At 39.9% G+C, this 23,370-nt stretch overlaps 1 protein-coding gene across 5 annotated transcripts in view; it reads left to right on the forward strand.

The window, feature by feature from the left end:
- The window catches only part of PRLR (prolactin receptor), a 196,592-nt gene extending 174,668 nt beyond the window's left edge, over positions 1-21,924 (forward strand). For 4 of the 5 annotated variants that reach the window (XM_025270634.3, XM_025270633.3, XM_025270635.3 and 1 more), the window contains exons 6-10: positions 8,156-8,325; positions 9,974-10,115; positions 11,731-11,830; positions 12,525-12,594; positions 13,679-21,924. In XM_025270634.3, coding sequence (XP_025126419.3) covers positions 8,156-8,325; positions 9,974-10,115; positions 11,731-11,830; positions 12,525-12,594; positions 13,679-14,569 — 1,373 coding nt within the window. In that variant the 3' untranslated portion in view covers positions 14,570-21,924. Of the gene's footprint in view, positions 1-8,155; positions 8,326-9,973; positions 10,116-11,730; positions 11,831-12,524; positions 12,595-13,639 lie in introns of all 5 variants that reach the window. The other variant, XM_025270636.3, reaches the window with a different exon arrangement.
- The last annotated feature ends 1,446 nt before the right edge of the window (positions 21,925-23,370 follow it).

The following is a 23,370-nucleotide window of genomic DNA, read 5'->3' on the forward strand; positions in this document are numbered from 1 at the left end:
CAGATTCTAGATTCACCCACATCACTATGAATGATGCAATTGCATTCATTTTCATGGCTGAGTAATATCCCATTGTAAATATGTATAACCTCTTTATCCATTCATCTGTTGATGAACATTTATGTTGCTTCCATGTCCTGGCTGCAGTGAAACTTGGGGCACATGTACCTTTTTGAATTATGGTTTTCTCAGGGTATATGCCTGGTAGTGGAATTGCTCTGTCATACACTAGCTCTATTTTTGTTTTTTTTCCACAGGCTCTTTTTTAAATTGCCTTGCCACCAAATAATCTGCCCTAAAATATTTAATATTTGAGGTCAAAACAGTGAACAAGAGAAGTGCTGTAATGTACTGAGGCAACTGCTATAAGGAAATTTGCATGCATGCTCAGTCATGTCTGACTCTTTGTGACTCTGTAAACTGCAAATCACCAGGTTTCCTTCACTATCTCCCTTCACTATCTCCCAGAGTTTGCTCAAACTCATATCCATTGAGTAGGTGATGACATTCAACCATCTCATTCTCTGTTACCCGCTTCTCCTCCTGTCCTCAATCTTTCCCAGCATCAAGGTCTTCCAATTAGTCTGCTCTTCACATCAGGTGGCTACAGTATTGGAAATTCAGCTTAGCATAAGTCTTCCAATAAATTTGTTGTTGTTCAGTTGCTCAGTAGTGTCCAACTCTTTGCAACCCCATGAACTGTAGCCTGCCTGGCTTCTCTGTCCTTCACCATCTGCTGGAGCTTGATCAAACTCTTCTCCATTGAGTCCATGATGCCATCTAACCATCTCGTCCTCTGTCATCCCCCTCTCCTCCTGCCTTCAATCTTTCCCAGCATCAGAGTCTTTTCCAGTGAGTCAGTTCTTCTCATCACATAGCCAAAGAATTAGAGCTTCAGCTTCAACATCATCCTCCCAATGAATAGTCAGGATTGATTTCCTTTAGAATTGACTGGTTTGATCTTCTTGCAGTCCAAGGGACTCTCAATAATCTTCTCCAACACCACAGTTCAAAAGCATCAGTTCTTAGGCGCTCAGCCTTTTTATGGTCCAGCACTCACATCCACACATGACTACTAGAAAAACTTTTTCCAGTGCTGTGGCCTCTGCTGAGTTTTCCCAATTTGCTGGCATATTGAGTGAAGCACTTTCACAGTATCATTTTTTTAGGATTTGAAATAGCTCAGCTGGAATTCCATCACCTCCACTAACTTTGTTTGTAGGGATGCTTCCTAAGGCCCACTTGACCTCACATTCCAGGATGTCTGGCTCTAGGTGAGTGTTCACACCATCATGGTTATCTGGGTCATTAAGATCTTTCACATCTCTCCTTGCTATTCTTTGGAACTCTGTATTCAGATGGGTTCAGTTCAGTTCAGTCACTCAGTTGTGTCTGATTCTTTGTGACCCCATGGACTGCAACACACCAGACCTCCCTGTCCATTACCAACTCCCAAAGTTTACTCAAACTCATGTCCATTGAGTCCGTGATGCCATCCAACCATCTCATCCTCTGTCGTCCCCTTCTCCTCCTGCCTTCAGTCTTTCCCAGCATCAGGGTCAGATGGGTATATCTTTCCTTTTCTCCTTTGCCTTTCACTTCTCTTCTCTTCTTTTCTCAACTATTTGTAAGGCCTCCTCAGACAATCATTTTGCCTTTTTACCTTTCTTTTTCTTGGGGATGGTTTTGATCACTGCCTCCTGTACAGTGTTACAAATCTCTGTCCATAGTTCTTCAGGCTCTTTGTCTATCAGAGCTAATCCTTGAATCTACTTCTCACTTCCACTGTTAAATTGTAAAGGATTTTATTTAGGACATACCTGAATGGCCTAGTGGTTTTCCCTACTTTCTTCAATTTAAGTCTGAATTTTATAATAAGGAGTTCATGATCTGAGCCACAGTCAGCTCCCGGTCTTGTTTTTGCTGACTGTATAGAGCTTATCCATCTTCAGCTGCAAAGAATATAATCAATCTGATTTTGGTGTTGACCATCTGGTGATGTCCATGTGTAGAGTCTTCTCCTGTGTTGTTGGAAGAGGATGTTTGCTATGATGAGTGTGTTCTCTTGACAAAACTCTGTTAGCCTTTGTCCTGCTTCATTTTGTACTCCAAGGCCAAACTTGCCTGTTATTCCAGGTATTTCTTGACTTCCTACTTTTGCATTCCAGTCTCCTATGATGAAAAGGACATCTTTTGGGGATGTTAGTTCTGGAAGCTCTTGTAGGTCTTCATAGAGCCATTCAACTTCAGCTTCTTTGGCATTAGTATTTGGGGCATAGACTTGGATTACTGTGATATTGAATGGTTTGCCTCAGAAACAAACAGAGATCATTCTGTCATTTTTGAGATTGCACCCAAGTACTGCATTTCAGACTCTTTTGTTGACTATGAGGGTTACTCCATTTCTTCTAAGAGATTCTTACCCACAGTAGTAGATATAATGGTCATCTGAGTTAAATTCACCCATTCCAATCCATTTTAGTTCACTGATTCTTAAAATGTTGATGTTCACGCTTGCCATCTTCTGTTTGACCAGTTCCAATTTACTTTGATTCATGGACCTAACATTCCAGGTTCCTATGCAATATTGCTCTTCACAGCATCAAACTTTACTTTCCTCACCAGACACATCCACATCTAGTCATTGTTTCCACTTTGGCTCAGCCTCTTCATTCCTTCTGGAGCTATTTCTCTGCTCTTCTCCAGTAGCATATTAGGCACCTGCCAACCTGGGGAGTTTGTCTTTCAGTGTCATGTCTTTTTGCCTTGTCACACTGTTCATGGGAATAGTAAGGGTTGATTTCCCTTAGGATTGACTGACTTGAACTCTGTACTATCCAAGGGAATCTCAAGAGTCTTCTTCAGAACCACAGTTCAAAAGCATCAATTCTTCAGCACTCAGCCTTCTTCTCACATCCACACATGACCACTAAAAAACCATAGCTTTGCTATAAGGACCTTTGTTGGCAAAGTAATGCCTCTGCTTTTTAATATGCTGTCTAATTTGGCATAGCTTGTCTTCCAAGGAGCAAGTGTCTTTTAATTTCATGGCTGAAGTCACCATCTGCAGTGATTTTGGAGCCCAAGAAAATAAAGTCTCTCACTGTTTCCATTCTTCCCCATCTATTTGCCATGAAGTGATGGGACCAGATGTCTTGATCTTTGTTTTTTGTATGTTGAGTTTTAAGCCAGCTTTTTTACTCTCCTCTTTCACCTTCATCAAGAGGCTCTGTAGTTCCTCTTCACTTTCTGCCACTTTTTTTTTAGGATAGTGTCATCTACGTATTTGAGGTTATTGATATTTCTCCCAGCAATCTTGATTCCAGCTTAAGCTTGATCCAGCCCAGCATTTCACATAATGTGTTCGTTTGAAAAGACCCTGATGCTGGGAAAGATTGAGGGCAAGACGAGAAGGGGACGACAGAGGATGAGATGGTTGGATGGCATCACTGACTCAATGGACATGAGTTTGGGTAAACTCTAGGAATTGGTGATGGACAGGGAGGCCTGGCGTGCTGCGGTTCATGGGGTTGCAAAGAGTCAGACACAACTGAGTGACTGAACTGAACTGAACTCTACATTTAAGTTAAATAAGCAGGGTGACAATATACAGCCTTGACGTACTCCTTTCTTAATTTGGAACCAGTCTGTTGTTCCATGTCTAGTTCTAACAGTTGCTTCTTGACCTGCATACAGGTTTCTCAGGAGGCAGATAAAGTTTTCTGGTATTCCCATCTCTTTAAGAATTTTCCACAGTTTGTTGCGATTCACATGGTCAAAGGCTTTAGCATAGTCAGTGAAGCAGATCTTTTCAAAATTATTAAAGAAGTGTTCTTAGAATTCTCATTAACCCTGCAGCTTAGAGTATTGGTGAGGGGCCACAGAAGTTCATTGACAACTTACGTTTAACCACAGTAAAGTCTATAAGCTTGAACCTCATCAAGTGATAACCTGCAGTACAGAATATTGGTACATATCCCAGAAATATTTAAGTCTGCTGAAAACACTTGAAAGCAATGATTCTCAACTGGGTGCTCTTTTGCCTCCCACAGGATTTTTGGCAATAGCAGGAAATATTTTTGATTGTTGCAACACAGAGAGGGAAGATATCTAATGAGGGAGAACCCAGGGATGATGCTAACATCCTACAGTGTTCAGAACAGCCCCCACCACAAAGAATTTTCATGTCCAAAATACACATAATGCTGAGGTTGAGAAAGTTTGCTTTCAAGGATTCATCTTGAACTTTTTACTTGCACTTTTATACAGAGATGTTTTGATCAGAGGCATTTCTCAGTCTTGTGTTCAGCTTAAAACTTATAATAACTGATGTTTATTTAGTAAATCCGTATAAAACCATCTTTCTTAGGTATTTACCTAGCAATCTACAAGGATTAGGATTAGTGGCAAATTTCCTCAAGTTCGTTTTTTAGACAGGTTATATATAATGCCAAGTCCACTAGAGTTACACTCACTCTTCTTTCACCTGGAATTGAGATTGATTTGAGGAGGTAAGAAATGAATGGAGAAAATGTGACTAGCTAGCAAGACTGAAATTAGGGTAAGGCAAACCAGCACCCTAGGCCTGTCACTCTTTTAAATTAATCTTGGTCAAGTATAGTTGATTTAGAGTGCTGTGTTCATTTCTGCTGTACAGCAAAGCGATTCAGATATATATATATATATATATATATATATATACACACACACATATACATATACATACATACACACTGTTTTCTAATATTCTTTTCTATTATAGTTTGTCACAGGATATTGAATGTAGTTCCCTGTGCTATATGCTAGGACCTTGCTGCCTATCCATTCAATATGAGTTTGCATCTGCTCACCCCAAACTTCCAATGCATCCATCCCTCATTCTTCTTTCACCTTGCCAATCACAAGTCTGTCCTCCATGTCTATGATTCTGTTTCGTAGATAAGTTCACCTGTGTCATATTTTGGATTCCACATACAAGTGATATCAAATGGTGTTTGTCTTTTTCTTTCTAACTTACTTCAGTTAGTATGATAATCTTTTTTTTTCTTTTTTTAATTATTATTATTATTTTTTTTTACTTTACAATATCGTATTGGTTTTGCCACACATCAACATGCATCCGCCACAGGTGTACATGTGTTCCCCATCCTGAACCCCCCTCCCACCTCCCTCCCCATACCATCCCTCTGGGTTATCCCAGTGCACCAGCCCCAAGCTTCCTGTATCCTGCATTGAACTGGACTGGCAATTCATTTCTTATATGATATTATACATGTTTTAATGCCATTCTTCCAAATCATCCCCCCGCAACAGAGTCCAAAAGACTGTTCTATACATCTGTGTCTCTTTTGCTGTCTCGCATACAGGGTTGTCATTACCATCTTTCTAAATTCCATATATATGCGTTATCTTTAGGTCCATTCATGTTGCTACAAATGGCATTATTTCATTCTTTTTAATGGGTGAGCAGTATTCCATTGAATATGTGTGTGTGTGTGTATGTATGCTGTGCTTAGTTGCTCAGTCATGTCCAACTCTTTGTGACCCCTTGGACTGTACCCACCAGCTCCTCTGTCCATGGGATTCTCCAGGCAAGAATGCTGGAGTGAGTTACCATTTCCTTCTCTCTCTCTCTGTCTCTCTGTCTCTCTGTCTCTGTCTCTCTCTCTCTCTCTCTCTCTATATATATATATATATATGTATTTATATAAATTTATACATATTTATTTTGTGTTTATATTTTATATAATTTCATATCTTTATATAATATATATGTATATAAATGTATATGTATAGAATCACATCTTCTTTACCCATTTATCTGTCAATGGACATTTAGGTTGTTTTTATGTCTTGGCTATCGTGAATACTGCTGCTATGAACATAGAAGTGTATGTGTCTTTTTGAATTACAGTTTTATCTGGATATATGCCTAGAGTGGAATTGCTGAATCATATGACAATTCTGTTTTTAGATTTTTGAGGCACCTCCATGCTGTTTTCCATAGTGACTTGCACCAACTTACGTTCCCACCAACAGTGTAGGAGGGTTCCCTTTTTTCCACACTCTCTCCAGCGTTTGTTATTTATAGATTTTTTTAATTATGGCCATTCTGACTGGTGTGAGGTGATACCTCACTGTAGTTTGATTTGCATTTCTCTAATAGTTAGTGATGTTGAGCATCTTTTCATGTGCCTCTTGGTCATCTGTATGTCTTCTTTGGAGAAATGTCTATTTAGGTCTTTTGCCCATTTTTCAATTGGTTGTTTTTGTGTTTTCTTATTAAGTTGTATTAGTTGTTTGTATATTATAGAAATTAAGCCCTTGTTGGTTACACCATTTGCAAATATTTTCCCCCATTCTGTAGGTTGTCTTTTCATTTTGTTTATGGTTCCCTTTGCTGTGCAAAAGCTTGTAAGTTTGATTAGGCCCCATTTGTTTAGTTTTGCTTTTATTTTTATTTTCTTGGTACATGCTAGTGGTAAAGAACCCTCCTGCCAATGCAGGTTAGACATAAGAGACTCAGGTTCAATCCCTGGGTCAGGAAGATCCCGTGAAGGAGGGCATGGCAACCCACTCCAGTATTCATACCAGAAGAATTCAATGGACAGAGAAGCCTGGAGGGCTGCAGTCCATAGGGTCTCACAGAGTTGGACACAACTAAAGCAACTTAGCATGCATGCATGTAGACTGACCTAAGAAAGCATTGATATGATTTACATCAGAGAATGTTTTGCCTATGTTCTCTTTGTTCATTCTTGCCTCCCTTGTCAAACATTAATTGATCATGGGTATGTGGATTTATTTCTGGGCTCTCTCTTCTGTTTCATTGATGCGTATGTCTGTTTTTGTGCCAAGACAATGCTGGTTTGATTTCTGTAGCTCTGTAGTATTGTCTGAAGTCTGGGAGGGTCATGCCTCCACCTTTTTTCCTTTTCCTCAGAATTGCTTGAGCAATTTTATAGTTCTTTTGGCTTTTATAGTTCTATATAAATTTTAGGATTATTTGTTCTACTTATGTGAAAAGTCTCATGGGTAATTTGATAGGGATGACATTAAATCTGTAGATTGCTTTGGGTAGTATGGCCTAGGTACCGCACTCTTAAGGAGGAACTCACAGACCTGTACTTGAAGAAACCAGAGAGTAAGTGCCTCCTTCATTTTTTATTTTATTGTGGTAAAATACCTATAACATAGGGCTCCGTCTTTTAACCAATTTAAAGGGTGCCATTCAGTGGTATTAGTTCATTCACAATGTTATGCAACAACCACCACAGTCTAGTTCCAGAACTCTTTCATCACTCAAAATAAAAGCTTCCTACCCATTCAGCAGTTTCTCTGGATTCCCCTCTATGGCCCCAGAGCAACTACTAATCTGTGTTATGTCTCTATCGATTTGTCTATTCTGAATATTTCATATACCTGGAATCATATACTATTTGGCCCTTTGTGTCTGGCATCTTTCACTAAGCATTATGTTCTCCAGGTTCATCCATGTTGTAGCTGTATCAAGACTGTCTCCTTTTGGCTGAATAATGTTCCATTATAAGGATATCGTTTGTCCATTCATCAGTTGTAGACATTTGGGTTGTTTCACCTATTGGCTCTTGTGAATAGTGCTGTTATGAACATTCATAAATGAGTTCTTGTTCTAACACCTGCTATCAGTTTTTCTGGGTATATATTTAGGAGTGACATTGCTGGGTGACATGATAATTTCATGTTTAACTTTTTGAGCACCTGTCAGACTTTTCCACAGTGGCTACGCCATGGTACATTCCCACCAGCTATGTATGAAGGTTCCAAAGCCGCCAACATTCTTGCCAACACTTGTTAATTTTCATTTTTTCAATCCTAGCCATTCTAGTGGGTATGAAGTGATATGTCACTGTGGTTTCGATTTGCATTTCCTGAATGACTAATGACTTTGAGCACCAATAGGTGCTTCTTGGCTGTTTTTCCACCTTAAATGTTGCACCTCATGTGACTCACTTGCTTCAGCCTAGTCCCAACTCTGCTGATCAGTGCCTGACATCAATACAAAGTGGCTCCTAAACATGGAGGGAAAAGGTGGAGAGATCTGCCTCTAAGTCTTATAGTTTTGGATTCAAACATCTCTATTTGACTAAAGATGGAGTTTCTTTCATATCCGCAGTTGAACCAGAGCCTCCTGCAAACCTGACTTTGGAATTAAAACATCCAGAAGATAGAAAACCATATCTATGGATAAAATGGTCTCCACCCACCATGACTGATGTAAAATCTGGTTGGTTCATTATCCAATACGAAATTCGATTAAAACCTGAGAAAGCAACTGATTGGGAGGTGAGTCAGTTGGAAACTTTTGGAAGGAACTGTGTCCTTTGGCAAAGATGAAGACCCCAACTGAGAACCGGTCGTGCCTCCTAATCATTAGGCTGCCATGTTTTCTTCCTGATACTGATGTAAACCTTGCACATGTGGAAAGACTTTCTCCCTACATCCATCCATCTCCCTGGGTCTCCTGGGATGGATGGGGACTCATCATCACAGCTCTCCCAGGACTAGATCCTTGCAACTGAACAGCCTTTTCTGCCAGGTTTCCAACCCACCTCTCTCAGGATATCTTAGATCAAAACGTCTATGAGAGTTCTTAAGTGGCACAAAGTTGGAGGAAAAAAATCTCAATGTAATCAGTCCATGGTTAATGGCTTTTTTATTCACTTTTACATTCTTCATTGTAAAGAAATAGTACAATAAATTATAGACATTATAATAATCTATTCTTAAAATATTTTAGTTGTTGTTGTTATTTAGTCACTAAGTTGTGTCTGACTCTTTTGCAACCCCATGGACTGTAACCTACCAGGCTCCTCTGTCCATGGTATTTTCCAGGCAAGAATACTGGAGTGTGTTGCCATTTCTTTCTCCAGGAGATCTTCCCAACCTAGGGATTGAACCCACATCTCCTGCATTGGCAGGCAGATTCTTTACCACTAAGCCACTAGTGAAGCCCTAAAGACTTTATTATATGTCTCTTTTAAAGAAGGAATATTTCCAAACATAGCCAAAATAATATGATCACATGTAGAAAATTAATTGAAATTCCTTAATAGCATCTTTTGTAATTCTTTAATATCATTTAATAGCTAGTCCATATTTTAATTCCCCCAACTGCTTCAAAAATATTTCAGTAGCTAGTTTGTCTTAACCAGAATCCACTTCAAGATCACATACTGGCTGACTCATGTACCCCTTCAATCTCAACATGCTAAGGAGACCAAGCCACTTGTCTCAAAGAATGTCCCACCTTCTGCATCTGTCTGATTAGTTCTTTCTAAGGTCAAGGTCATTTAGCCAGTTTCCCTGTCCCCACATTTCCTGTAACCAGACATTAAAAGACTTGATTAGATTCCAGTTGAACAATTTTTGGCGAGGAAATTTCAGAGGTGATGTTATAATTTTCATATTGCATCATATCAGGAGACAAACCCATTCTGGTCAACCTACCATAAATGATGCTAAAACTGGGTGCTGGACTGGGGAGATCACATCGTGATCCCTTGATTGTAAAGTCATGTTGGATTTATGCACAACTGCTTCAGTGTTCATAAATGCCCAGTTCTCTTTCACCTAGGGGCTTCATACCCACTAATAATCCTTAAGTCAATTATTTTATTAGGTTTGAAAAACAACAAATTTCCAATTTTGTTAAGTAGTCACCTTCCATAATGTGGAATTCAGAAGGTAAGGTGTAGGGAGCAGTATATTTGTCTTTCTGAAATAGTGTTCCAAATGGAGAAGTAGAAAACCTGTTGTTTTTTGTGTGAGCAGTGTTTAACAGGAGGAAGGGATGGGCGGAGAGGGTGAAATGGTGTGAACAGGGTATGTAGTGTGATCTACATACTGACTTCTCTGCTAGTGTATCTCCTAAAGGAAAAGTTTCTTTATAACACAAGTCAGAGTGACTTCTGCTTTCCTTGGCCCTCCCTAGACTCATTTTACTCCGAAGCAGACTCAGCTTAAGATTTTCAACCTATATCCAGGACAAAAATACCTTGTGCAGATTCGCTGCAAGCCAGACCATGGATACTGGAGTGAGTGGAGCCCAGAGAGCTCCATCCAGATACCTAATGGTAAGTGTCTTGAAATTCCCCAAGGAAGAGGGGATTCTGCCTGCAATCTGCCATTGTTTTATTGCTAAATATTTTTGAACAGAATGGGTTTAGTAAACTTGTGTGTTGTAACTACTAACAGAGAAACTATTTTGAGTCTTAAGCAGAAAAATAAGTAGAGGTGGCTTTATCATCTCTCCACTCAATACAGAGACGTCTGGAAGTATAGCATCTTTCCCTGGGCCACTGTGAGTGAGGATCAGTTTCTATTAATAGGATAGGATATATCTGCAGACATGAGTTGGAGCATCTCCAAGGGCTTGATGGTCAATTATTCTGCCCTCCACATCTGCCCAATCCCTATCATTCAAGGTTATCACCTAGAATTTGCAAGGTGCTATCCCACCTGACTGCAAGGAGATCCAACCAGTCCATTCTAAAGGAGATCAGTCCTGGGTGTTCTTTGGAAGGAATGATACTAAACCTGAAACTCCAGTACTTTGGCCACCTCATGCGAAGAGATGACTCATTGGAAAAGACTCTGATGCTGGGAGGGATTGGGAGCAGGAGGAGAAGGGGACGACAGAGGATGAGATGGCTGGATGGCATCACCAACTTGATGGACGTGAGTTTGAGTGAACTCCGGGAATTGGTAATGGACAGGGAGCCTGGCGTGCTGCAATTCATGGGGTTGCAAAGAGTCGGACACGACTGAGCGGCTGAACTGAACTGAACTGAGCTGATCCCACCTGAAAGGCATGTACTGATTTTCAGTCCTTGATGACAATTACATGTTGATCTCATTCAAGGAACAGTATGTAGAAGGCATCCAATTCTTCAAGTGCCATTAAACGTAGTGGCTGGTTTTCTACAAAGGAATGATTCATCTTGCATTTCTAAAGTACTTTACAAAGTCTTTACCTTGTTTGGTCCTCCCAACCATCTCAGGTATTCAGAAAGAATAGAATTTCCATTAGCAACTGAAAGAGAGGAAACTGGAGCTCAGTGGAGTTAGAAGTCTTGCCCAGAACCACATGGCAAAGCCTAGCTCTTGTGACTACTGGCCTGATCAAAATATCAGGGTTTGCACTGGCATAGGGAACATAGCACTGAACTACAGGCCATAAGACTGTGCATCCAGTCCTATCTCTTACTAAATAAAAGCACAGGGTCTAGAAGCAGAAGGCCTGGGTTCAAACCCCAGATGGCAACTTTATGGCTACCTGCCTCTGAATACACCACTCCTTGAGTCTCAGTTCCTCATCTTTACATACAGCAATGTATATAAAGAGCTTAACATCATATGACTTTTACTAGGAACTTAATAAACGTTAGCTTGTTGTTATTTTTTCTGTAACTGACCATGTCCTCATGGATTTCCTCTGTAAGTATCACCTAAAATGATATTTTAAAGCACTTTGAAATGTTTAGAGTACTGTAAAACATATGCTGCATATTAAAATTTAATAATATTGGGGAAAAAAAGTAAATTCATCATTAACGCTACTCTGTTTGGATTGCTGTTCAAATTAAAAAAGGTATAGAGGGGCAGGGGACTTATGTTCAAAGGCTCATTTCTTTGTTTGTTGTAAACAATGCTGTGTGTGATCAAAGCTTTCTGGCTGTTTGTTTTTAGACTTCCCAGTGAAGGACACAAGCATGTGGATCTTTGTGGCCGTCCTTTCTGCTGTCATCTGTTTGATTATGGTCTGGGCAGTGGCTTTGAAGGGCTATAGGTATTTCACTCTACCCTCCTCTCAGTCATGGTTGTCAGGGATAATGGCCAAAAAAGACAATACAGAAATGATGGAAACCTACAGATAATTCAAGCACCTCGTTTTAGCCATTAGTGGCAGTGTGTTCACCATGAAAAAGCTTTTATCAGTGCTAGTAAAAGTAGAATAGACTCATTTGAAGCTGATGTTCTTTCCATCAAATGGAGGCTGACAGTTGTGAAATAGTAAAAATCTGGCAAGAGTAGCAAACAATCCACTAGTCATTTCAGAATCAGTCAGAGTTAACTAGCCAGAGTTCATTTTAATGTTGGCCTTTATGGCTCAGATGGTAAAGAATCTGCCTGCAATGCAGGAGACCCAGCTTCAGTCCCAGAGTTGGGAAGATCCCCTGGAGAAGGAAGTGGCTACCCATTCCAGTATTCTTCCCTGGAGAATTCCATGAACAGAAGAGCCTGGCAGGCTACAGTCCATAGGGTCGCAAAGAGTCAGACACTACTCTTTGTCAAACACTTAACACTCTATAGTTATTCATTGTTGTCACCACTGATTTAGTGGTTTCATTTAGTAGCCTCAGAACTCCTAACTTCTACCTACCATAGTCCATGTAGCAGCCATTTGGAGATAAGGCTAATCTTTCAAAAATTACAAAGTGATAACATGTACCATTTATCTTATCTCATGAATCATTTTATAGCATGGTGACCTGCATCCTCCCACCAGTTCCAGGGCCAAAAATAAAAGGATTTGATGTTCATCTGCTGGAGGTAAGTGCCAGGGTGGAAACTGCATTGTGACTTGCCCCTATGTAACTGCCATCTTTACACATGCGCACACCATCCCCATCAGTGCAGTCTGGCTAGCTTGGCCATCCATGGCTTGTTGTCGCTCCCCTTCAGCAGGGGTGTTCACAGAAAGACGTGAGAGGCATGAGGGTAATTACTGTCAGCAAGTGTCAGAGGGCAATGAAAGAAAGCCAAGAAAACATCAGCACACATAGCAATGCTTGTTGCTGCTGCTGCTGCTGCTAAGTCGCTTCAGTCGTGTCCGACTCTGTGCAACCCCATAGACGGCAGCCCACCAGGCTCCGCCGTCCCTGGGATTCTCCAGGCAAGAACACTGGAGTGGGTTGCCATTTCCTTCTCCAGTGCATGAAGGTGAAAAGTGAAAGTGAAGTCGCTCAGTTGTGTCCGACTCTTAGCGACCCCATGGACTGAAGCCCACCAGGCTCCTCCATCTATGGGATTCTCCAGGCAAGAGTACTGGAGTGGAGTGCCATTGCCTTCTCCAGCAATGCTTGTTAGGTTTATCAAATCTGTTCATAAGCCCTGTCATAAACATTTTATACAAATAGTTGAGAAAGTGGGTGAATATTTGATGAATACAAAAGAGTGACCTTCCACCAGCCCCTCCTCCATCAGACTTTGATGTAAGCTCTCACTTGAATGTTCTCTACATAAGGCCATAGTAACAGAATATCTTACTGCAATTTTTGCTCAGTTTGAGTGCTCAGCTAACACTGGCTTAGTACAAGGGAGCTGGTATTTGCCAGAGCCCATTTAGACAGATTCAAGTGGGAATTAAATTTAAGTGTTTCGAATGAAAAGAGGAGTTAGAACATTTTACATTTCTCTGCAGGTTGAAGTACATATTAATAGTTTCGATTTGACCTTCAGCTTAACGTGGAGGTATATAAAAGCAGTTACCTACTTATTATGTCACTTGACATCAGCCACTGTGAGGCCAAAAGCACAAGATTGTGAAAAGTCAGCCCCAGGGAATTTATTCTGATGGCATTCACTTTGATTGCAGATATCACAGCCTTCTCGCCTTGTGTCTATGTTTTAATAGAAGGGCAAGTCCGAAGAACTTCTGAGAGCTCTGGAAAGCCAAGACTTCCCCCCCACTTCTGACTGCGAAGACTTGCTGATGGAGTTCATAGAGGTAGATGACTGTGAGGACCAGCAGCTGATGCCACACCCCTCCAAAGAACACACGGAGCAAGGCATGAAGCCCATGCACCTGGATCTTGACAATGACTCTGGCCGGGGCAGCTGCGACAGCCCTTCGCTCTTGTCTGAAAAGTGTGATGAACCTCAGGCCCATCCCTCCAAGTTCCATACTCCTGAGGGCCCTGAGAAGCTGGAGAATCCCGAAACAAACCTTACATGTCTCCAGGCCCCTCAGAGCATGAGCGGGGAAGGCAAAATCCCCTATTTTCTGGCCAATGGACCCAAATCTTCCACATGGCCTTTCCCACAGCCCCCCAGCCTATACAGCCCCAGATATTCTTACCACAACATTGCTGACGTGTGTGAGCTGGTCCTGGGCATGGCAGGCACCACAGCCACTTTGCTGGACCAAACAGACAAACATGCTTTAAAAGCCTCAAAAACCATTGAGACTGGCAGGGAAGGAAAGGCAACCAAGCAGAGTGAGTCAGAAGGCTACAGTTCCAAGCCTGACCAAGACACGGCATGGCCACTACCCCAAGACAAAACCCCCTTGATCTCTGCTAAACCCTTGGAATATGTGGAGATCCACAAGGTCAGCCAAGACGGAGTGCTGGCTCTGTTCCCAAAACAAAACGAGAAGGTTGGCGCCCCTGAAACCAGCAAGGAGTACTCAAAGGTGTCCCAGGTGACAGATAGCAATATCCTGGTGTTGGTGCCGGATCCGCAAGCGCAAAACCTGACTCTGTTAGAAGAACCAGCCAAGAAGGCCCCGCCAGCCCTGCCATAGAATCCAGCCAAGGCCGACCTGGCTATCTCTCCCACAACCCCAGGCAACTGCAGACTCCAGTTGGGTTGGGGACTGGGTCCCGCAGGTTTTATGCATTCTTGCAGTGAGAGTTATGGAAGGATGGGTTCAATTGTGATTTTCCTTCAGGGAACACTATAGAGTACGTGAAATGCACTCTACCAGAGAGGGCTCAAGAACAGGGTTAGAATGACAACTCCCAGTTCACTCTTCATTCTCTATTTTCAACCAGTTGCCTCTTTGTCCAACAGCTGATTCCAGAACAAATCGTTCCATCTTGCAAGATTTGTAGATTTACTTTTTTGCTATTAGTTGTCAGATTATATGTTCAATGATATAAAAGCACATTGCCTAGTATTCTTGAGAGACAGTGCCAATAGGTATATAATCTGGAAAAGGCCTTCATGGTTTCGTATGTGACAGAGGGGTATAAGTCAGTCAAAATTGTTTACCATGGGAAGATGGTAGATAGGAGAGAAATGCCATGAAAACCACTTTGAAGACCAGTTGCTTAACCTTTGCACTCCTCTTTCATTTTATTAGGATTAACCAAATACAATGCACTTAAAAAGTTTCATTCTAGAACACCTGACAAATTGTTTCCATCTGTTCCTATTACCTTAAAATGACACATGCCAATACGCAAGGAAACAGGATGCCTCCATTTTTTTTAAATAGTTTGAATTTATTAAGCATGGATTTTACCCCTAAATTGTATTTCATTCTGAAACTTCTAGAAAATAGGGTTTTAGAAAGTAAAATTTTCTTACACAAGAGGCAAATGAGTTTCATGTGGTGAATCCTTCTAAAATGTTTTCCTCTTTCATTTGAGCATGATAGATAATTTATTACACACCCTTGTCTTCTGTTAGTGAAAAAAAAATGTCCCAAAAGATTAACTTTAATTTAAAATATAATCATAGCAGGATGCTCACAGAAGTACTGCCTTACTGTATATATAAATTCTACTTTACTATAAACCCATAAGTTTAACAATGTATTTTTGAAGACTATTTTTCTATCACTTAAGTAAAATAAAAGACTATTTTCTATCTTCCCAGTACAGTCTGTTTACGTATTCAGCAGGTAAAGTGTTTATATGAGGTTATAATGAGTATTTTCAGTACTCAGCGATATATACAGTCCCTGTTTGTGGAATAAAATGCCATACCAAGCCAAAGCCCACTGAGGAATAGGCAGTGGATGACAAAATTCGATTTCCAGCACAGTGTAGTATAGTTTTTCTGATTCTTTTTATCTCCAGGATACTTTAAACAGCAATCAAGAAACTAGAGTTTTAGGACCCTCCACAAACTGAAAATTACTTCTTTTGTAATTTAGGGTTCTGCTCTTGGGGTGAAAATTTTCACTTCTCTGTGAAATTTTCACTTCTCTGGGTAAAAATTCATAAAGATGAAATTTTCACTTCTCTGGGTGAAAATTTATACAGATGAAAAAGGAGAGTGGAAACATTTAACATACTGCCTTAGAGAGAGGGTTCTTGTTTTGTTTTTCTGAGCAATCTTGGGCAAATCCATTTGTGTGCTCACTTCTTAAGCTGGAACACAAAGAATCTGAGCTCCCTCTGTGAGTTAAATATTCCAGCCCAATATGTCCATGTTGACAGGAACGGGACTCAGAGGTTGGCTGATGTGTGAAAGTGAACACACTGCCAGAGCTCCCAGAAATGCAAAGGTAACGTATCTGAGGCTCTATTCACCCAATACACACACAACTGGTTAAGAGTGAGGGAGCTGTTGGGGAAGACTGTCCAAGTTTATTCAGTCCCCTAGATCCTTGCTACTCAAAATACGGTCTGAGGACCAGCCACACCCGCATCTATGGGCGCTGCTTGGAAATGCAGAATCTCTGCCCTTCCGACCCCCACCCACCAGAATCTGCATTTTGCTAAGATCCCCAGATGATTCAAGTGCACAGTGAAGTTTGAGAAGCATTGCCCTAGCAGATTATTTCCACTAAGGCTGACTGTAGTGCCTGGAGCAGTTCTTTCCTGGAAAGTACAGATTGAGTCTGTTTGACTTGCAGTGAACAGTACTGTCATAAAAAGGTATCATTTTAAAAATCTATTAATGGTTTGGGATTCACATAATGGGAGGGAATGATCTGCAAAAGCACATACAACTTCTAAGAGGGTCAGGGAATATACCCCACCTTGAGAAGCATTGAACCAAAGACTCGGCCCTTCAAAACCAGCACAGACCAAATCTTTCTCAGAATAGTCCCATCTCCTCCAAGGTGTGTATGAACCACTCTGATAGTATGAGAATTCAAAAATAGTCTTCTGATGTATAATTTGGCATGTATGAAAAAAACTGTCATGGCTGAAGACTCAAACTGAATTCTTAAAAAACATCCATTAGTAAGTAGATTACTGTCAATCACTAACTAAAGCCAAGGCTATAATTCTCGGTCACTTAGCACTCTTTAATGAATTGCGGGGTTTTTTTTTCATAGTCTAGTCTATTTTCCATCAAGAAGTCCTCTAGTCAAGTGGAAGTATGCAGATTAAGGGTCAGGAGACCCAGCTTCTAGTGCTAATTATGTTAGTTTAGCTCAACTGCCTTCTCTGGGTCTCAGTTTGCTCTGAATGAAATGCTAGGCCGATTAATCTATAATGTCCTTTTAAACTGTGAATCCTTAATTCCATGATTCACTCAATAGTGTCCAGCAAAGATGATTAACCAATGCCTTGTATCATAATTAAGCTAACAAATAATTGCCCTTCATCATAGACATAGGTCCTCTTCAGTGATGTGCTCATTTTGTTTCACTTTTTGTTTCTTTTTTTTTTTAGTTGGAGGACAGTTGCTCTACAATACTGTGTTGGCCTCTGCCACACATCAACATGAATCAGCCACAGGTTTAAATCAATGCCAACTAATCTTAACATATTGCACCTGCATTTTACAAATTACATAGGTATAGAATCATAGTCTAAAGTGATGTGCAAATATGTGTATAGAGGGAAGCAGAGATTTTTTTTAAAAGACATTGAAAAAGGCTCTGATTTTTAGGGACAAAATGTTTTCTTATACTAGGCTGCCGATTCTGGTTTGCGCTTTTGTTGTTGTTGTTGTCTTCTTACGGATTATGAGCACCAGTGCACAGTTGCTGTTAAAAGCCTTGAGCTCTGATTTATAAAAAGTCATATTTTTATAAATAAACACTTCAAGCTACAAAGCACATGGAAATAGGATAGCCAGTGGGTGATTTATGGAAGCTTATAACTCAAAGTGCAAAATCTTCTCTAGTCAGTTTTAGCAAATGGGTACAAGGCACCTCAGATGAGCACAAGTCATAATCAGTCACGTCACTGACATGCAACTGACTCTCCATTCTCCTAAGTGCCTAAGGCCAATCCCAGCTGGTTTGGTCCAAAGTTGGTCAATCTCTTACCATCTGTACAAGATGAAGGAGTTTGACTCTGTCCTATAGTGACCCAACTGAAAGGGGGAATCTGATGAGCAAGCAGAGGCACCTGAGCTCCAGGGTGCAGCTTAGCTGAGGAAGGTCTGTCCCCCAACTTTCTCCAGGCTGCCTGCCGCTGCCCATCACTTTCAGAAAGATGTGATCCAGCCAGTTGTAATTTTGTTATCTCTTTAGAGTAGACATGAAAGAATCAGATTTGTACAAATTTTACAAAGTGCCTTTTTTTTTTTTTTTTGAAGTTTTCTTTTCACAAGAAAAGTGTATTTGTTTAGACAGTAAATTTTACATTTTAAGTAAATGAATGAAAAAGCCAGAAAGGGAATCATTAAATGGTCTAAGGTCCAATCAGCAACCACTGAGTGGATTTTTAATTTATTGTTTAGTTGAATTAGCACACAGCTGATGTGAATACTGTAACTTATTGTGATAAGAAATTGACTCTGGCTAAGATTTTGGAATAAGTCTGCCACCCTGTTACTTGAGACCCTCAGTTTAAAAACACATTAATGCACTTTCAAATGGCTTTGAATTGCATGCCAGGGCATGAAAAGGGCAATGCGTGTACCATGGAACTTGGCACACATGCAGAAAGACATAAAAGCCTCTGGATTATGGTCCGCAGGATTGCTGATGTAGATTTGTCATTGTTGAAAGCCTCTAGTGAACCAATTTCTTTTTCTGCCTTTTCAGCTCATGCATCATTAACATAGTTGCTAGGGTAGTGGGCTGAGCACTCAATTTCCGGCTGCCAGTAAACAGGCTGTGTGATCTTAGCAAATCCTTTAAAAGCTAATCTCTGGTTCCCCCATCTGTTAAATGAGTGGCTTGGCCTAAGATGTTTCTAAGACCCCTTCCGGCTCTAACAGTCTTTGATGTGCAAGATCTGAGTAAAATCCAGGGTTTCGGTAAATGGCCCAGGGACAGTGCAGGAAAACACTGCTGATGATCCCTTAGCCTGAAGCAGTGGACAGTGTGGCTGTAACAATGCTGAAGAGAAAAACAGGTCTACTCCTTCAAGTCCCATCGATTTCATTTAACATCCTTGGCTCCTCCTCTTCTTCTTAACTGTCCACCTTGTAGGCTTTTAATGCTCTCACTTAGGGCCTCCATTTCTCCTGAGAGTTCATTATGTACAGTAGCAACCGTAGGATTTGCAAGAAACTAAATTATTCATAAACAATGACTTTGGCCTGAGTCAAACAATAAATTGGCCACATAGATATCAAGGCCCAATTTAAAGGTCACAACTTATCTCATTTACGGAGCCACAGGCTTAGAGATTCTAGCTCAACTCATCCATTCATTCATTTGTTCAAAGGCCATTAATAAATCCAAGCTACAATGAAGACTCTTGTGGAGGTCTTAAGCAGAAACTTAAAAATGCAAAATGATTGCTCAAGAGTTTTAATCTAACCAGAAATTCTATTTATAGTTATGGCCTGGATGTATTTCATGACCAGTGTACATATCATCTGCAAATCAAATAGTTCTCTCGCTAGATTTATGTATTTCAAGATGATTTTGGCTCTGAGACGTTCACATAGTTACCTATTTCAGTAAAAGGAAACAGATAGAAAAATACAGTGTGGGGGACTTTCCTGGTGGTCCAGTGGCTGGGACATCACACTTCCAATGCAGGGGGCCCAGGTTGCACCCCTGGTCACAGAACTAAGATCCCACATGCTGCAGGGCAACTAAGTCAAATGCCACTTGGAAATCCTGCATGGCACAGCTAAGACCTGGCACAGCCTAAGTAAATAAATATAAAATATTTTTTAAAAAGAAATAAAAATAGGATGTTTCTAAATGTCTGGGCATCTCAGGATTACACAGAATGCCAAAAGTAACCTGCTAAACTCTGATTTTTTTGGACATAGTGACTCTGTTCAGTGTTCTGAGTTTATGGCTAAGAGATGTGCATATGCCCACGACTGTTTTGTCCACCTTGATTCCTTTGATTTATGCTCCAATTTCATGTCAGGAAGCACTGAGATGTGTAAAGTGGGAAAACATACACTGTTTATGTGGTTGTGGTCAATGAAAAGAGAGACCTTTAACCATAGTCTGGTAGTTAACTTTTTACCTGCTGCTGATAAAAAGAAAAAAACAACTCTAAAAACTTTAGCTACTTAAGTAGTAATATAAAAACCAGTAGTTTCATATTATGGTCAACGCACACTTCACCCGCATACATTTCATAATCTAATCTGAGTTTTCCATGCAAATTTCACATTCCTAAAGAGGTGGGGAAATCTTGTTATATTGCTTGAAATTGAAAAATTGTATGGCAAAGAGTCTCCTAAACAACAATTTGTTTTATGAAATTCCTGATAAAATGATTTTGAAGTTTTAAAAGTAATCATTTCCCTTCTTATCCTAATGTCCTTCTTTCAAAGCTGCTTATTGCTTAGAAATGATGTCACATCTTCCATTTTGACTATTTTCAGTGGCCTAGTTATGTATTTGCCATGTGATAATCCTGACTTTAACTGTTATATGATTTTATATTATATTGCTTTATGTGGTTCAAAAACTGTATGACACATTGAGATATATAATCCTCCTATTGTGAAACTTGCTGTATACTACAAAGGAAAATAATTATTTCATGAGTTAGAATCTATCCATATATATTTCAATGTGATTGTTTCTATATCTGGAAAACAAGACTGAAAAAAATATGTAATCATATCTTTCTGTTGAAATCGTGAATGTGCTAATTTTTTTTCTTAATCTTTGTCTAGAAGTAGTATGAGTTGCCATTGTACAGCTGATCTGGGGTTAAGTGTTTAAAGTACAATCCAACAATTGTTTAAAAGTCAAGTCAACCCCTCGACTTTGCTTCATGTGACCTCTGATACTTCTGGGGTGTTTTTTGCATAATGAGGCTTGCTTTTCTGCTTGATCAGTCATTTCAAACAATTTTCATGTCTCATGCAGAAACCAAAGCAACCTAGAACTGGCCGTTAGGGATCTGTGTCTTCTGTAAAGCCATATTGAAGTGAAGGCTAAGGGATAGCCAAAGGTTCCATACTTTCAAACCTACCACTACCTCTGCTTTTTCTCTTTTCCTAAAAAATGCCAAACAAAATTCTTCAATATTGCATAGGAAATTAGAAGTGATTGTTACAAGTTTCTGGGGTCTTATTTTGTTTTTTACATGAAGATACACCCCCTAAATTAATCAGTTTGTAAGTTTATGCTAGGTTTTCTCAATAACCATTTTTACATTTTATAAAAACTGGCTGATGAATAAGGGCCAGAAAGAATACATAGTAAGTCACCAGGTAAAAAGCCAACAAAATTATAGATGCAGATTTTTCCCTAACCAGGAGTCACCACAACATGGTTACCCAAAGCCATGAGGGGGATATTTCTCACAATTTGATTTCCCTAAAGCCCCTAGAAATAAATTTTTTCCTTATCTGATTTTAACCATCAAAGATATTATGGTATGGGAAAAATCAGGCATATATCAGAAATAACCTTGTTTTGATTTTAAAAATTCATTTCTACATGAACTAGTTACAATGCCTATTTTTTTTTAGTCTTAAAAAAATTATAGAAGACTGTAGTCATCTGGTTTATCTTGCATCTTTAGTTCTGTAAATCTTTAGTTATTGCACATTGTGCTTTCTGTTGCCCTTGGATTTATTAATTTGTCTCCTTCCATTTTGAGAGGATACCGTGGATAGCTAAATCCATATCAAGAGCATGGGAGATGCTGCTAACTGCTATTACCAGACTTCTTCATTTTTTACTTCACACCAAAAACGATGCTTGCCAAACAAAATCATCCCAGTATAATATTATCATTATATTTCTACTCATGTTATTGAAAATTCCCAGCTCAGTGCCTGGCTCAATAAATGTTTATTCTCCTTGCCTCCCCTTCCTCTATTTATTTTTATTTGATATGTAAATGAAAAAAATAACACATGCCTGGCTGAAACAATTTTCTTGATGGATTTTTGCTGCAAAAGGATTTGTAATCCAGAAACTATTTATATAAATTAGACCAAAACAATTTTCCTCCTTTCTCTTCACCCTTCTCTATGATTGCAAAGTATAATTTCCTTCCTTCACCCCCATCCCTCACACAAGAAGCTGCTAAAAATAAAAATAAAATGAGATGGAACCAAGAACCCAGGGATAGATCATCATTTAAGTATTATAAAATAAAGGAAAAATCAAGCCATTTGAAAAATGGAATGCTTTTGAACAGTATGATTCATCCATATTACTAACAACATCTCTTCTGACCAAATTCATTGGATTAAGTGTAAAATGCTAATCTTTTAATGGATCTAGATTTAGAAATCTTTACCTACTGCTTATACTTGTGTTGCAGAATTATGGGATGGTGTGGGGTTTGCTTTACAAATTCTTCTCTGACTCCTAAATTCTCTAATGCCATGTCTTACCAGGGAATAAGAAATTTCTTACACGAATATCATCCCCTAAAACTTGGCTTCTGTCAAAGACTGACTCCCCCATGCTTACATTGGTGCCATCTGCCTTTAATTATTGGACACACATTTACTTTGAAGCTGGAAAAATTGGAGTGTCAGTCACCAGACACAGCATTCATATAATAATGATGAGTTGGAGAAGTACTGTGTAGTTAATTTTCCAAAATGACATGCTTTCCTAAAAGGAAACAAAAATTATATGTTGCCACATCTTTCCAGAACCATATCTGAAACCTTAACCCCACCAAACTCTACAACTGACTAATCAACTTTTACATATTCTAAATCTCCCCTATTTTGAGGGCCTGTGAGATATAATACCTATTTAGCAGAAATCTTGATGTCTTGGGGTTGGAAGATAGGGCAGGATTATAGGAAATGGGGGCTTCCCTGGTAGCTCAGCTGGTAAAGAATCTGCCTGCAATGCAGGAGACCCCGGTTCAATTCCTGGTTCGGGAAGATCCCCTGGAGAAGGAATAGGCTACCCACTCTAGTATTCTTGGGCTTCCCTGTGACTCAGACAATAAACAATCCACCTGCAATACGGGAGACCTGGGTTCAACCCCTCAGTTGGAAAGATCCCCTGAAGGAGGGCATGGCAACCCACTCCAGTATTCTTGCCTGGAGAATCCCCATGGACAGAGTTGCTTGGCAGGCTACAGTCCAAGGGTCACAAAGAGTTGGACATGACTGAGCAACTAAGCACAGCACAGCACATAGGAAATGGGGTTATTGAAAAACCTCCAATAGGACCTTACCCGTTAGGGAAGCAGATTCTCACAGTTTTATCCTTCTGAAGAGTACAGATGAGATTAAACCCATCCTGATATTGTAAAGCATAGTCTACATTGGAGGTCTTGA

This window comes from Bubalus bubalis, chromosome 19 (genome assembly GCF_019923935.1).
Source record: "Bubalus bubalis isolate 160015118507 breed Murrah chromosome 19, NDDB_SH_1, whole genome shotgun sequence".
Classification (NCBI taxonomy): Eukaryota; Metazoa; Chordata; class Mammalia; order Artiodactyla; family Bovidae; genus Bubalus; species Bubalus bubalis.